Source organism: Branchiostoma lanceolatum, chromosome 1 (assembly GCF_035083965.1).
Source record: "Branchiostoma lanceolatum isolate klBraLanc5 chromosome 1, klBraLanc5.hap2, whole genome shotgun sequence".
Lineage (NCBI taxonomy): Eukaryota > Metazoa > Chordata > Leptocardii > Amphioxiformes > Branchiostomatidae > Branchiostoma > Branchiostoma lanceolatum.
The window spans coordinates 6,751,804-6,768,819 of record NC_089722.1 but is presented as its reverse complement, the minus strand read 5'-3'; the positions used below and the strand labels follow the sequence as shown (position 1 = coordinate 6,768,819).

The following is a 17,016-nucleotide window of genomic DNA, read 5'->3' as shown; positions in this document are numbered from 1 at the left end:
CACTTACACACAAAACCCGCTGCAGTGCCTCCGTTCCCATAACATCTACACATCTACAAAAAATCATGAAGGTCCATCAACGTTTCCGTCACTTTTTTTGCCTACATACAAACACACAAAAATGCAAAGTCCGCTGCAGTACTGATGAAAAACGTAAGGTAAACCATTTTCGAACTTGACCTTCCTTTGCACAACCACTACACACCTACCAAAATCATAAAGATTCATCAAAGGTTTCTTGACCTATTCTCCTGACATTCATACAGACCCACCCAACAGCCGGCTCAACCGAAAATATAATCTTCTCCGAGTTCCTCGGCGAAGACATATATAGGACATCTGATAATTTATTTGTTTTGACCACTTAAGTCAGCAAATACCTCAGTAAAAATGCCCGAATCTGTGCATGCTTTGTAGATTTCAGCAAAGCTTTCGACTCCGTTTGGCGACCTGGTCTACTGTTCAACTTAAACAACCTTGGAATAGGAGGAAAGTTCTTTACGACCATAAAAAACATGTATTCGAAAAACCACAAATTGCATTAAAACCGATCGCGGTCTCACTGACACGTTTTTAACTAACTGCGGGGTTCGTCAAGGCTGTAATCTGTCTCCAACCTTGTTTAATTTAAGCTTGCAACCTTGCAGTACGGGCAGAACTAGGGAGGTACCCCCTTCACCTAGAGGCCTCCCTAAACGCCATTAAATACTTTCTTAGGATGCGCCACATGCAACGTACCAGCTGACAGTTTACAAGCCGACGCCCTGTTATGCCAATTAGAAGCCAATGGCAAAAAATGCTGGGCGTCCGGTGTCCGTAACATGCTAGAGGAAGTCGGTTATGCCTTCGTTTGGAGCCCACAAGTATCATTAGGAACAAATTTGTTACTTATCATTAACTCCATTAGTCAACGATTAAAAGACACCTATACTCAAACATTCTCAGCCGAAATCCACAACGATAACAGGGATAAATCTTACAGCAACAAACTCTGAACTTACCGTCTGTTTAAGTCATTGTATAAAGAAGAAGAGTATTTATCCTTTAGCAACATCAAACACAGAGTGGCTACTACTAAAAAATTAACTCAGGGTTAGCTGTCACAGATTACATGTCGAAACAGGAAGGCACAATCGCACGCCTCTACAACATAGACTTTGTCAATATTGTAATTTAAATCAAGTAGAAGATGAGCAAGATTTCGTCCTAGATTTTAAATTATACGATAGCGAAAGAAGTGTACTTTTTAACCTTATCAAAGTGTACTTTTAAACCTTATCAAAGAAAAATTCCCATATTTCGAACATCTAAATGCAACAGGCAAATTCATATTTTTATTACGCCTGGATAATCCTTGTATAAGAAATATTGTCTGTTCATACATCTACTCATGTACAAAGAAGCGAGAAGAAGTCGACTCTACTTGACTAGCTTAGTTTGATAACACGTTTGTCTACTGTATATGTTTACAGCTTGTATTGTTGTATTTATGTCCTTGTATGTTCCATGTGTTAAGCTAGACGACTTGTACCTAGCCCCTCGGGGCATGAATGCACAATAAAGGTCTTTCATTCATTCATTAACAATACCCCAGCTTTCATTTCAATCATTCCCACGCTCGAGCTTCATACTGAAACCACCGTTTCAATTCTATCTTAGCTATATTTTAGTCTATCCTACCACACAAAACGCCAAAACTAAGGCCATCTGAAAATCGCAGTTTCCGCCATATATAACTCACCGTAATTCCTGGCCGATGATTCTACACGTAACCACCGGGGACGCCGCAGAACCCGCCGATATGATAAACAAAAACCCGGCCTTTACTACGTACATTATCTGCGACTTTCTTAAACACACAGACACTCAAAATTTACAGATGGAATTCGAATAGATCATTGATGAAGTCGAATATTTTCATTGTAGGCAAATCCATGGAATTTTACACATACTGAGACCCCAAAACGTAGCACTCACCTTGATACATTTGCGTCTTTGACAAGAACTGGTGTAGCGACGTGTCACAAACTAAGTTTTCCGATTTAAAAACGCATCCTCTTTCTAATAACAAACTCCTTCTAGTATTCTCCTCATTCTTGCAATAGAACGCGGTCTAAAGACCGTAATTCAACACGCGTGGTAACAGCGCACACGCCCACGTTTGATGTGCCGAGGACTGTGTCGGCTTGCGCTGACATGCAATGTATGCATAGAAACTTCCTGGCAGCTTTAATTTGACTGGTAGAGAAAAGAAACGGCGCATTCCTATACAGAGGAGATGTACGTAGTATAAAAATACACATTAGTAAAATCCACTGCTGGGGAAATACGGAAGAGATCAAAGTGTTATTGTTTGACAGCAGAACTAGATTTTCCTTTGTTTACAAACCGACGCCATGTTCTGGTTTCTCCAGATAACACACTTGCGGGTCTTGTTCTTGTATTTATCTATTATTATTACCCACGTGTATTTCCATCCCCAAAGGTACCATTCAGGTGTATTTTGCTTAGAAATTGGAACTCTACCAACTCTCCCGGCCTGGTCGATACAATGTTTCAGTTTCTCGTGATGAGACAAAATTTTGACTAAATTTCTCCGATGGGAGGAACTTTTGGACGATTAGATGGCATAATGCTTCCGCGATTAATTTTATCCGCCATCTTGAAAAAAAAATTATGGGAGAAGACGTCCCAAAAGAATTGGCGAAATAAGTTAAAATCTCTCAGACATCAAAAACTGCTCAATAGAAATTGGATTTAAATTTCCAAAAGTATGTGTTGAACCATTGTTTGCGGCGTAAATTAGACGAAAAAGTGCAAAGGTTCAAAGTTCACTGACCGAAAGCAACCTATACATACACGCGTCAAAGGCGGGTAATTTGAAGCGCCGTGTTCGCGGTCAGCTCGTATATTATACAGATTTACAAAGCGAACTAATGTAGTTTGCATGTGCATATGTTTTTTTCTTCTTAGTGCGATAATCGGATCATGCGTTAATACTTATTTGGAGCGAGATTTGTGTTTTACTTTACACCGCCCGGCTCATGGCACCCCCGCTTGTGGGCGGGAAACTTTTGCATGACATCGCGGATAGATCCATAGCAATTAGGGGTGGGTACCGGTACCGTGTACCGGTACAAAACCGGTATTTCTTAATGGATCGGTCCAAAAAAACCGGTCCGTAAAAAATCAGTGGACCGGCCTATGGACCGATTAGAAAATTCATAGTACCAGGCGGCCACATAACTGGTCTAAGAAAATACAAAACAGCAGATTTAACTTCGTTTTCGAAGACGTTAGCTGTGAATCATAGCTAGAAACACTTAAAGGAATAGAAAACAGACGGCGAGAAGAGTATAATTATGATTTTGAGACAAAGTGCAAACCTAAGAAATTATATCGTTCCAGACATGACGTTTGGAGACTTTTGCGTGTGTCTCGCTCTCCAAAATATGATGTACTGCGACACTACTATAATCAGGTACAGGTACAGGTCCGGACCTGGACCTGACCCTCTGGACCTGGACCTGGACCGGACCTGAATTGTTTGTACCGGTTCCCACCCCTAATAGCAATGCAACGTGACCACCGTGGTAGACCCCCTTTCCTGTTGAGTGCGGGATCTTTCAAATCTTCAAATCTTTATTTGTTTGAACCAACATTACAGAAGTACATATAATTCATACAGATACATGCACTTCTGAATTGCGTTGATCTTACATATAACATACCTATGTACACAATATAACATAACAACAAACTACGACGCAGTCTGCAATTGTCTGTTGTACAGACGGATGGTATAGTGGAGGAAAGAGTTGTACAGTCTGTTCGTCCTGGCTAAGGGGACACTGATTCCGCCAGAGTTCCTTAGAGACCTTCCAGTGGCCTCTGACCTAACATCTGGTACCAGATCATGCAACGGATGGTCTGATTTGATCGAGCATGCACTTAAACAGTTTGAGAGCAGCAAGCTCACGTCTCTCCTTCAAAGTTGGAAGGGTTGGAAGACTCCTCCTTCCACCAAGAGATATGAGCTCTCCTCTGAACCCTCTCCATTGCCAGTTCTTGTCACGGTTTGCTGCAGCCGACCAGGAGTACATGCCCATACTCAAGCACAGGCCTGACCAGGGCTGTATACACTTGAAGAAGGTCAGAGACGCTCATGCCTTGTTTGGTGAGGAGTCTAAGGTAATGAAGTCTCCGCGAGGCATTGGTTACCATTGAATTCACCTGCTCACTTAAAGTGAGACCTTTATCCAGAATGAACCCAAGTCCCTCAGTAGCCGAGTCTACAACAGGCACTGGTTCTCCTCCAAGGGTCAATGCAGATGGCACAGGAACACGATTGCAAAAACATATTTGGAGCAGCTGGCTCTTCATGCCGTTCAGTGACATCCTCTGCCGGTTCCCAAGAGTCAAGGTGGGAAGACTCCTCAGCGACTGACCTGTCCTCGTCCGCCTTAAGTGCTAAAAGTGTCCTGGACAAGGTCACATCGTCGGCGTAGCCAACGTTCAACGTGTCGGTGTAAACTGTTTTCCGGGTGCTCATGAACAGCAAAAACAAGTATGGAGAGATGACTCCACCTTGCGGGACGCCAGATGTTAGTGTGCGCCAGGAGCTCATCTCACCATTTGCAACTACTCTCTGCTGTCTGTCGGTCAGGTGGTTGTGAATCCATGCCACCATTCGTGAGCTAAGTTGAAGGTCAATCACAGTCTGGAGGAGCAAAGCATGATCAACACGATCAAACGCATTGCTTATGTCAGCAAATACTGCTCGAATAAGGGTTGGCTTTCTGGAGTCCAGAGTAGCCTGGAATCCATACCCTCGGTGCCTCCCCGATATCTCTACGGCACTGTGAGTGACCCTCACCCGCCCAGACAGCTTAGGCCGCTCGGGGTGTTGTTTACGGCCTTGGATTAATTAGTTCGGCATCAATCTCATGCGCCTTGAATCAGGCCCATATTGACACCCTGCCAGTCTCTAGGGGCGGCGAAAAGTAGGAAGGCAGCCGATGTAAGGTGTAGCGGAAGTAGGATGGCAGCCAGAGGTAGAAAGGCCATCAGAAACTGACTGGCCCGGTAAAACATCACTAAGCCGACCCTAGAGACTGGGACCAGGCTAGAGTCCAGAGCAGTCAGCCAGGTGTGAACCATGCGCACCAGGGCGACGGTCGTTGACGATCCCCGCAGGTACGCGCATTGGTCCCTGATAACTGCACGCAGGGAAGGGAGCAGTCTTTTCAGGACACACTTTTCTAACAGTTTAGCCAGGACTGAAAGGAGAGACACCGGCCTCATGTTGCGGACATCTGATGAACCAGCAGACTTGGGCACTGGGACGACATTGGCGGACTTCCAGATCTCTGATACTTTGCCCTCATGGTATGAGGAATTGAATAAATGTGTGACTACTGGTGCCAAGTCATCGGCAAACTCTTTCAAAATCCAGTTAGGAAGGTTATCTGGTCCAGTAGACTTCCTAGAGTTAGTAGCTTTCAGGAGAGCCTTAACTTCTCCAATGGAGCACAGGTCAGGGCCTGGCTGGGATTGTACATCCTCTCATATATTGCTTCATTAACTCCCTGTTCGAAATGTTTGGGAAATGCTTTTAATTTGCCTGATGATCCCTGATAAGAGCGTTGTTCGTAGTGTTACGTAGTTTTCCTTCCACTTGTTTCGTCGTTGTCAGTTACACTGTATGCGGAATCAGACCCCGGTTTCACCTGATTGGTTCCGGCCCGGCAGAGGATCTGTTCGGCAGCCCAGGCAGTTCTTCCCGAGGACCTAGATTAGAGACGCCCGGGGAGTTGTCAATCAGTGAGTAGTTTATTAGTCGGCCCATTTAAGCTTAGGCCAGGATAAAAGAGACCAGACTTACCTTCGGCCGGGATCTTCCTGTTACTACAGAGGATGGTAAGACCCAAGAGGGAGAACGAGACAAGTGGTTATTCTTTCAGAAAAAGCTGCCGTCCTTCTAACGTTGAGTGTGTCACTGAGTGCGTCTAGGCGCCCTCTTCAGTTACAGCAGTGTCCTGGGGAAAGGTGTGGGCGTGAGAACGAGTACGTAACTATCAACAGGTGTTGGACTGCTGCCACTTAACATTACGTGACCTCTGAGTCGGCTCACATGAAGATGCACCTCTGCACACCGACCTAAAGTTAACCTTTGCCCTAGCCTGGAATCCAAACCTATTATAGCTCCCGGGGAGGAGACTCGGGAGCTATAATAGGTTTGGATTCCAGGCTACCTCAGTTGCCCTGGAATGCGGTAAGTCTTGTTCTTTCTGACCGATTCACAGCGGACTACCGCTCTAGGAAGCCGACGTTAGCGCACCACGCAGGGCTAGAACAGCAAATAGATAAACTTTTGTACTGTGTCTATGGCTAGCATAGTAAAGGAGGTTTATTTCATAGCTGATGCAGCATCGTGTTCATGAAGTTTCAGAATAGTCCACAAAACTTTCGTTTAGCAATAACATCACTACTATTAGCCTCCACCAGGCCCTCCTACGGGCGTATGGATCGTAGAATTCGGCAGAAAAAAGAAGAATTAGCAGGCAGAGTCGGTCAGTCCAAGGTGAAGATCGCATTTCGCCCGAGCTTGCAAATGAAACCCTGAAATATTCTCCTAGTACCCGGCGTAGTTAGTCTAAAATCTTATTTCTAAAAGTTATTATTTTTTGACTCAATGGTCACCACGTAACAAGACCCGAATGTCACTTAACTGTGACATAAAGACCACTCCAGGGTCACGGGTTACATATATAACTGTAACTTAGTGTGAGAGCGACTCTTCTCCCTAGGTCAGAAACACCGCAAAACTAGCTAAACTGCTCACTAAGAGTGAGGACTAACTGACCCAATAGGAGAAGCAAGTTTATGCAGCATTGTGTACATGGAGTTTCAGAATTATCCGCTAACTTGCGTTCAGCAATAACGTTACTACTATCGTCTTGCTTGAATAGCTGTGTTTTCCTCAAGCCCTATAATAAGGGGAACGACCCTGCGAGGTGTCCATTCTTGTGCATGGATGTTCTCTTCGGAATTTTCAGCGCTAAATGCATTTCATCACCTTCGGGCACTGTATACATGTAGACAATCTGAACTTTTGACCTGGTTACAGCCAGGTGAACTGTGGAGGAGAAAACGAACTAGAGTGGTGTGGGGAGTACCTGGTTATATTGTCCTTGTAGTATTAGGATTCTGACTCGGAGACCTAGCCTTGGCTCGAATACGGGGATTCGTCTTTCTGAAGGGACGTACATCAGGGGTCCCTGATCGAGCAGGTTAAGCCACAAAAGGTGCACTAGTTGAGACGACTGGACATAGTCATACCTGTTCTTCTGTCGGGGGCTAGGCAGCAGGGAGAAGGTTAAAAGGGCAATGGCAATTTAGAATTGCCCAGAGTCAGGGCAATTCTAAATTGCCATTGCCCTTTTGACCTTCTCCCTGCTGCCTAACTCTGTAACCAATACTACTTCAGTGTGCTAAAGGTTAAACTGAAATCGACCAGTGTTTGTGTCAATTTCAACAATATTGTAGAAAGAAGGCAGAACAGTACATTTTCTATTTTTATTCCTCTTAACACAAAACAGTTCTTTTGACATGGAAAAATGTCAACAGGAGCAAAGACCTTTGTGTTACAAAGCAGAGACATCCAGCTTGTGTGTCATATCCTTTAGTCTATCAGAATCTAAATCATTTGGTCCATAGAATATAAAACTATTACTGTTCAAGATGTCTGTTCTACACAAATTGTACTTTTTATCTAAGTTGCTAATACATGTACAAGTGACACAAGAAACGAAAAGTATGGTGCACTGGACACAACCACACATCATAACACATCAATAAAGTTGATGAAGGTTATACATCCAGGTAAAAAGATATACATGTACAAGATAACAGTTACTAAAGCAACTGCATAGACTTACAAATCTATGCAGGTGCTTGAGTAACTGTCATCTTGCGCACACCAAAACAGTGTTTGTGAAACTTAACATTTCTCTTTACTCTGGTTTCGTACACGTACATACCCTACCCATTTCCAAGTTGCTTTCTAGGATGAACAGCACATTGTTCCCTTCCCTATTTGTAAAAGACAAACCCCCTCACTGATACCATTTCAACTATACATAAATGGTCTGAAAATGATCATGACTCATTTTCTTTACTTCATCTAAGTTTAATTCTTCCTGTTGACCACTAAAGATGGTGACAGAAGTGGGATTGACTTTAAAATCTCTGCCATCTCCTTTACAGCAGCCCCTGCCTCTTCAGATCCTCATATGTCTTCTTGGTGACCACATTGCCTGTTGAGTCTTCATACTCCTCCTGTGGGATAGGGAGAAAAATAAAGATTCAGAACGGAGGGATCTAGGGCAATGTTACTTTTCTTGAGGAAAATGTAAGGTTAAAAATCACAAGGTCATTCTGTAATAGAATGACCTTGTGATTTGTGGGGAAAGATGAATGATTCAAAATGGTGTGGCTTTGAATAAAGTTTTCGAAATGGGGACTATGCAGCTTCTTTTTTATGATGTGGCCTGAGTGTGTACATTTGACTTAAGGTTATCCACTACTATTTGCCTACAAAATGGAATGACTGTTACTTTTGAGGGGCATGTTATGTTACAAATCACAAGGTCATTATATTATAGAATATCAATCTTCTTAGTCTTAGTACGATGAAGAATAGTGTTGGATGTTACTCCCGGAGTAAATCTTCGGCTCTTATCCAGTTGCAGAGCTTGAATTGCCTTTATATAGTCTTCTGAGTGTAACAGAAAATTGACAAAAAAACACAAACAAGAACTGACCTCCTGGTCTGGCTGCCACCTCTCTGCTGACTTGCTGGTCTTCAGTTTCTCCCATACTGTGAACAACACAACAATGAGTCAGCACTGGGCCAAAGTACAGGACAAATATTGATATTGAAACATCTAGACACTTATACCACTTAATCTTTCTATTGACACTACTTTGCCTAACAAATTATCTTTCTGTTTGTTTTGTGTGTTTATGTGGATACACTCACACCGGGATGAATCCCGACTTTTGTTGACACAACATTGAGTCAAGCTAGGGATTTGAACCCAGAACCTTTAGATTGTAAGTCAAAAACCCTAACCACAAGACCACCTTACCACCTGTGCATACAAACAATGGGTCTCCTGACATACAGGGTACCAGATGTGAGACTTACATGCGACAGCGTCCTCGATCAGGGTGACGTTGGCGAAGTGAGCAGTGTTGGGGATCCCCAGACATCTCATACCGTGGGCGTGGCGCCACTCCTGGGGAGAGAGATGGACAGGTGTCAATCAATGGTTGATTCAACCAACAATGGTTGCTTTAAGACAGATGCAGTAAATATGGAATATAACACGGTGTATTCTGTATCGCCTGAGGTACTGGCATGACTGCGGGTCGCATCGCCTGATGGCTGTAGGTCTCTGAGTTAGTCGTACTATAACCTCCATTAACAGTTATCAGCCAGATTACATATATCAGCCACAGTGTGTTTGAGAAATCTCTAGTGGAGCACCCCCAGGTATGCACTGTCTAGATATACTGTACAGGGTGATGTTGCATTGGAGATATCTTTGGACGTATATGTGACCTGACAGAAAAGAGCTAAGTCAATATTTTATGTTTTAACAGATATGAAAATACGATGTACCATAGTGTAAAAGTAAGATGGCCAAAATCTATTTTTCAGTTCCTTACAGACTGGAGATAATGTCTTGAGAAACTACTCACAGCAAAGTGTCTCTGGAAGGCCTTGGGTCCCCTGTAGGTGTAGTTGCCGCAGATCTCACAGCTGTAGCTGATGTTCAGACCATGCAGCTTGTACAGCCAGTACGGGATCGGCTGGGAAAGGAGAGGATAACATATGAAACACCAGGGCTTCAAATTCATTTTGGGAATAGGTGCACAAGTGTAGTACAGTACAGTACATAACCTTAAGATTTAGGTGCACGGAAAAAAGTTTGCATGCACAGCATAAAATAAAGTAGAATATCAGCAATACTTAATTACAAACGTTACTGCCCCTCTTCAGAGCTTGAATCTGAAATTCCACAGCTCAAAACTATAAACAAGCAACAACGAAGGATTCATCATTTCTTTCTGACAAGAATATGCTGTATACAGTAGTACCTTTAGGTAAGTAACCCTACAAAAATTAGCTCCAAATCTGGGTGCACAAATAGCATATGCACCCGGTACTTTGAGCACTGATAAACACTTATAATAGAGTCCTAACTTCACAACATGAGTTGCACGGTGTGAAAGATGTCGGTTAGCTTGAAGAATGAATCCACTCTACTTTATAGCTCACAACATGAGTTGATACAGGCATGTTAAAGGAAAGAGAAAAATTCCTGAAAAAGGTTTGCATGGTGTTACCTTGCCGTCCCAGCCCAGTGGAAGGTTCTTGGGGTTGTAGATGATCTCGTTTTCCTCGTCTTCGCTCTCGCTTTCGCTGAACTCCTCTGCGTCCTCGTCCTCCCGCTCTGTGTCCGTCCGAGCCTGTCGGCGCTGCACATTCTCACGGGTGGCTGCACGGTGCTCCTGTAGAGAGTGGACACGGGAAAGTTATTCACCTTGTTGTTGTATTATTACAGACAGTGGGTATTCCCGAAAATAATTTCATCAGGTTGGTAGAACATAGGATATAGGAGTTTTTCTTTTTACACAACTTCTTATCTGCTGACGTTTCGGTGTCTGTCAGACACCTTCTTAAGAGCTTCTGACACCTTCTTCAGAGCTACTGCTTCTCGCCACTATAAGCAGCCAATGTAGGTGGCGCTTTTGCGGCGAGAACACAATCCCAAATGCGGGTAAGCTTGTATCCCCCCTTGCATAAGTGAGTACTCATCTGAGTTTAGAGTTTGTTGTAACATGTTTGAGGCACATTACATAATAACAGGTACGGTTACTTGAAATGTACATTGATTGTAAGTTTTCTAGTTGTAAAATAGGTGAAGACTTACACTGAGTATCTCTGAGAGTCGGTACACCTGTCCCTCAAGACTGGCAATCTCCTTCTGTTTCTCACTAACATCCCTGAAGGAGAGACAAACATTAGATGGCTGAAATCATGTTTCTCCTCAAACTCTATGGAGTACATATTATTTTGTTTGTTTGAGCTCACCGACTCACATGCTCTATCTACATAACATGATGTCACGGAAGCTGTGGATTGCTCATTTCTTGACAAAGACTGGAGCTGATCAGTCGAAAATTTCCCAGGGGCGAAACACTGGAACTAAATACATCGTATCTCCAAATTCAAAATGGGCACAGGAAAACGTCATCCCTAACACAGATGTGTTCAAAACAATAATTTGGGGAAAGATAGGGTGAAACTATTCTTCTGCTCTCTCCTCGAAGGTATACCCTTCCTTCTTCTCCTCCGTTGACCCCCTTCTCTTGCAGCCTTGCCATCGACCAAGTAGGCGAAACATTTTTGTGCCTAGACAAACAGTTTGTACTCACTTGGCTCCTTTGCCCTTCCCTGGCTTGGACTTGGCAAACAGTGAAGGGTCCAGCTCCTCAAGACTCTTGCCTGAGAAACGAACACATCTTAAAGTCAGAGATATGATACAACAGAAGTCGTAACAAGTAAGATTCTTCCCATAATCAAACACATGTACAAGTGTTTTAGGGTAACATTCTAGAATCCTCCCTATTCTAACTCTAACATACAACAACAGCTTTAGATCTGAAGAATCTTAAGTAGGGAAAACTTCTCGTTTGTCTCTTACCTTTAGTGCTGAAGAGCCGTTGTGCTCTCTCCTCCAGAGTTCTGTAATGGAAAGATGTCAGAATATGTCGGCATACCTTTGTGATTCAATACAGGTAATGAAATATGCAAATAGAATAGTACACGTATTTATGAATCTTGAAACATCCATGGTGGTTTTACTTTTGTGAGTGACCTCTCCACCACAAATTTAGGGAATAATGAGTGCTAACTTGAAAGTTCACCTGTTTTGGTAGAGGTTATTATGTATCAAACTGCAATCCCACACAATTTCTAGGAAATTGTAGTTTAACTTTGATATAGAATACTGTATGTATTTCCACACTGCGTCACTACTGTACCCCAGAATTTTGTGTAACCTATTAACCTTCTCCCTGCTACCTAACCCCATAACCAATACAAATTTGGTCCCAAATGGCTACCTGAGCAGGTCGAAGGTTAAAATAATACTTACCCTCCACACTTGAGTCCCAGAGCCAACAGGGCTGACTTTAACCTGTCAAGACCGAGGGAGGCCAACTCCTGCAAGGAAATATCAATTAATAATTACCTAAATATAAAATATATCATCTTGTTACTAAGATAATAAGCAGTCTACCTATTGTCACTATACATATAAAGTTTACAGAAAGAAATTTCTAGTATTTGTTCTTACGAAACTGCAAAACAACGGTGAACCATCTTTCTGGTAAAGAAAGTACATGCTACATGATAATGACAATTATAGTTTTAGTATCAAGACAAGCATTATGAGTATTAAACACTTACCTCAGCTGAGGAGAAAGCAGAGAGATCCAAATGGGCACCAGAGTGGGCCAAAGCACTGCTTGCCTCTTTCTGAAGGAAAAAAAAAAGAAGATATACATCAGGAATACATTCAACCAAAACTAAGAAAAGCATGCTTTCCTTCATTCATTTTTAAAGAACATGCTTGATGCACTTAATCTGCACAGATCTTAGACCAAGGGTCCTATAAACTGATCTATGGACAATAGACCAATCCCATAGCCCCACCCACCTACGTCAAAATGTAGAAATGCATATACAAACATAAAAATGCAAATATTTGAAAGACATGCAGCCACTCTCTAATTGGTTAAACCCCTAGTTGCCATGCTATCATTGGTTGAACCGCTAATTGTAATGGACAATCAGGATTGGTCTATTCTAGCCCCAAGCTACTAGTACTACTACATGTAGTATAGAACAAAGAGCCCTCTACTGGTTTTATAAGGAAGTACAGTACATACAGGCCAGCCAGGGAAGGTGCCAGTCTCCCACTGGAGGTTGAAGTCCCTCATGACCTGTTCGACCTCCTCGTTCAGGTCTAACAGGGGGTGCACACGGGCACAGAACCCCTGCAGGTAGTCCAGCAATGTCAGGAGGTAGCTGGAGAAAAAAAGAAGCACAAAAAATAAAGTTCTCTTTAAGATGTTTGCTTTAAAAGTCAGAACCATGTGGAAGTTATAAGAGAATTGAATACCAGTACTGATAATCTTGAAATGTTTGTGGTGCTCTTATTTTCGCATCTTACCTTGAATTGAAATCATGACACTGCAAATATATGTTTTGTATTACACATGTACTGCTGTACTACAGAGTTGTTTCATCCGCTAACTTCGAACACCACGAAAACCTAATTTCCTCTACAAAACTAAGTCCACATGAAAATGAATAAACTTATGGTAGTTACATACCCTTATCATTATGTAATATCAACTACATGCAAAATACATTTATACAATTTGAATACTGTCCACTGTAGGCCTGTTAGACCATTGAAAAATATGTTTTGTTATTAGGATAAAGAACTACTCACTCCTTGTACTGAGCATTCTTCCTGTCCTTGGCAATGTCAAAAAACTGGTCAAACACATTTAGGTAGGTGATGTAGTCAACTTTCTGTGGAGAGGGAAAAAACAGAACTTTAGATTAGTCTTATGATTATATCGGTGGGCGTTTTCTATGCTGCATGAACAGAAACACTTTGCCATTTACATTAAAACTGCAGTGTATATTTGGAGGCACTGTGTTTTGTTATCAAAATTAACCTTACATCTTACATCTTCCCCAGGTAGGCCCGCAGGGCCTGTCAGTTGAGAAGCCTTCTCCACTTTTCCCGGTCATGGAAGACCCCATCTTCTTCCAGTCTAGCTAGTCTGCCCAGTCTATGCTTTGTTAATATTTCTTGTATGTTGTCCTTCCATCTTTTTCTGGGTCTACCAAGAGGGCGCTTGCCTGTTGGTTTGTACTTGAAAGCAATCTTTGCGATCCGTTCATCTCCCATTCTTTCGACATGCCCTAACCATCTAAGGGCTGCTCTTTCTATGTCTTCCTCTATGGATGTTGTTCCAAGAATTTTTCTTAAGTGGGTGTTTCTCAGTCTATCCGCTCTCGTCTTTCCTAGCATGGTGCGGATCACTTTCATTTCTGCAGCTTGTAGTCTGCTGATATCTTTCTTAGTTAACACCCAAGATTCGCAGCCATATAGAAGGCCTGGTTTTAGAATGGTGTCGAAGATTGTCTTCTTCACTTCATTTGAAATCAAAATTAACCAACAAGCAAAAACTGTATTTTTAACACTTTGCTAAATGCTGACCTTAGCTCAATTTTGACTGTACTTTCTATTTTCAACGAAGACAACAAGTTAAGCATGACATGTTTCTAATTGTTCATCACAATTTCTTTTTTTTTACAATTCATAAAAATCCTACCATACTACACTGTGTATTACAGCAAGATGGAAATTCCCAACAGAACAAAGAGAACACATACCTCTATACTCTTGAGGTTGATGTATTTTTCAAAGCACTCATGAAGGTCCAGGTACTTCCCATACCCTTCTTCATCAGTAAAGTCCACCATAGCTAAGAGGAGAAACACAAAAGAATTAAAATTACAGACATGTGTTCATGTGAAATACACTGAGGTACATGTAACGTTACATATATATGAAAATTGAAATTCAATGTTTGTATATTTTTACTGCAAATATCTTGCTTTCACATTAAATCATATTCCAGGAGACTTAAAATCCTCAAAAGCTCCATTCCTGTGCCGTTGCAAAAAAACTGCAGGCATTGCAATTACTATAAACTCGAACAATGTGTATGCTTTGAAGATTGTTTTCTTACACAACTTACTTAACGTTATATACACAACCTTATTCTTTCTCTACAAACGTTTCAACATTTCCACATTTACAACAGTTTCGATATTGGAGAAAAAATAAGATTGTGTACATGATAAGAAAACTACATTCAATTGATTTACCAACCAGAAGAGACTATTAACGGAGTGTGTATACTGTATGCTTGTGTTTCAGTCTTACCTTCGTCAGTTGGGTTCTCCCTCGCCTCTTTCACCATTTCAAACTCAATTGACATCGGCACACTGATCTGTTACATGAAAAAAAAAAGATATAAAAACCAGAAGTCCTGCTGCAATACCACAGAAAGTTGATAGGAGGCTGAATATCACAAAACTTTCTTAAGGATGACGTACCTCATTGGGATGTTTCCTATGGAAGTCTTTAATGGCTTTAAGACGGGAATAGAACTCCTGGAACTCATTAGGACCAGACAGTGCATCTACTTCTTCTTTCCTTAGGCTGGAAAAGAAGTCAGACTTTATCATAAGTACTTCACTAATAGTCTCTAAATGGATTCAAAGTTCATAGCAGGTGTAAATACTTCATTGATTTGTAGCATTTTGTAAAACTAAAATGCTACCTTACAGGTTTCATGATTAAGGTTGAAGGGTTAACTTAAGGAGAATGAGAAAAGGTGGAAGAATGTTTCTTACCCATCTTTGTCTTCGTATAACTCCTTCAAGTTGGCACACACTTCCATGTACCTCTGTGGAGTAAAGAAAATAAAAAGCAAAAAACGTACAGTGTAAGCATTTTGATGAATCTGGGTAACGTTACATTCAATTTCAAGGTGTTTTTTTAATCATCTGGTCGTGGCAATTTCATGGGCGTATTCCTAGGAGTCAGAATATGCTAACTTAAGATTCTTCTTAAGGTTCTAGTAGGATTACAAGTTAGACAAAGGAGGTTTAAATAGGAAACCTTCCTGGGTTAGATTTTACTTAATGTTACTTAATGTTAGAGAAATGTATACATGTAACATAACTGTAACGTTAGTTTAACTCTTACGCTGTGAGGATGATGATGTATCAAGTTATGTATCAAGTTAAAATCATCATCATCATCAACGTTATTTGACACACCTACGTTCTGCGTACCTACCATAACGTTTACAAATTATAAGATCAACATGAGGGATAAACTCACATCCAGGAGCTGTTTGCATCTCTGTTCTGAGTTGATCTGTTCTCGATGCTGTTCAAGACAGAAAGCAGAGAAATCATGTCATAAATCTTTGTGCAAAGAAAAATATTATGAAGGATTTCTTGCCATAGGTTATAGGTATTAGGTAACGCTATATATATACAATACGTACAGTCAAATAGATATTTCACATTTTTAAACCAGCGGTTCTTAGCTCACCAAACTATAATTTGGACATTGCAAGGAGTTGAAAGCCATCACAAAACTCGAAAAAGCAAAACTTTGCCCCCCTCCCCCTTTCGACATGCACAAAAGATGAGCAAATTTTTTGATATATTTCGCTTACCGATCCCGGTTTATGTAACATCTCCTTAACCATGGCGTCCATAAGACGTTCCCTCTCCTCGTGATACCGCCTCTGTTGCTCAAGAAGCGTCTCCATGTCAGAAAACGGTGATATTCGGCCACACTTGTGTGAAAAATTACGATCACGAAACGTCTGCTTGGCACCGGTTGCAACGCACGCTGGGAAGCTGGTAAAAGCGCCCTCTAGCGTCTTTTTAATTTCTTGCAAAACACACTCTATTCACGGATAGTTTCAACGCACTGGTACATTGATAACGGATATGTTCATGATGTTTGTGACGTAATTATTGATTCCTCTAATGAGGGTAGACTTAAACCTAATGAAGGTTTTAATCCGGATACAGGAATTTCAAAATGATCCTTACTTTTCATCAAGGCAACCTCCTTGGTTCTTGATTTCATTATGTCCATTATGGCAAGGAGGTTAAATATATGATTTATTATTCTATCAATCTATGCAATTTCTTCCTAAACAGCGCATTGATGTTGCACGATGGCATTATCGTGACCCCCCTCTCGTCATGGAAGGGGGCCGATGGCTACAAAACAGACCAACAGTTGTTTGATCAAGGAGGTGGTT

At 41.7% G+C, this 17,016-nt stretch overlaps 1 protein-coding gene across 1 annotated transcript; it reads right to left on the bottom strand.

Moving 5' to 3' along the window:
* Window positions 1-7,564: 7,564 nt before the first annotated feature.
* LOC136434368 (splicing factor 3A subunit 3-like) lies at window positions 7,565-16,610 on the bottom strand. The gene is made up of 18 exons (XM_066427188.1): window positions 16,417-16,610; window positions 16,074-16,121; window positions 15,581-15,633; window positions 15,281-15,386; window positions 15,108-15,174; window positions 14,552-14,643; window positions 13,596-13,678; window positions 13,027-13,165; window positions 12,545-12,613; window positions 12,231-12,298; window positions 11,778-11,818; window positions 11,509-11,578; window positions 11,004-11,076; window positions 10,417-10,581; window positions 9,769-9,879; window positions 9,212-9,302; window positions 8,826-8,881; window positions 7,565-8,340 (listed from the first exon to the last, which is right to left on the bottom strand). Exons 1-18 carry the CDS (start codon window positions 16,510-16,512, stop codon window positions 8,263-8,265), a joined length of 1,506 nt encoding a protein of 501 aa, XP_066283285.1. The 5' UTR covers window positions 16,513-16,610; the 3' UTR covers window positions 7,565-8,262.
* Between the last annotated feature and the right edge of the window lie 406 nt (window positions 16,611-17,016).

Coding starts and splice junctions, on each gene's coding strand:
- LOC136434368 (XM_066427188.1), bottom strand. CDS start 16,512: ATGGAGACGCTTCTTGAGCAACAGAGGCGGTATCACGAGGAGAGGGAA. Junction 16,122..16,416: donor TGTTACATAAACCGGGATCG/GTAAGCGAAATA, acceptor TGTCTTGAACAG/CATCGAGAACAGATCAACTC. Junction 8,341..8,825: donor GGTGGCAGCCAGACCAGGAG/GTCAGTTCTTGT, acceptor CCTATCCCACAG/GAGGAGTATGAAGACTCAAC.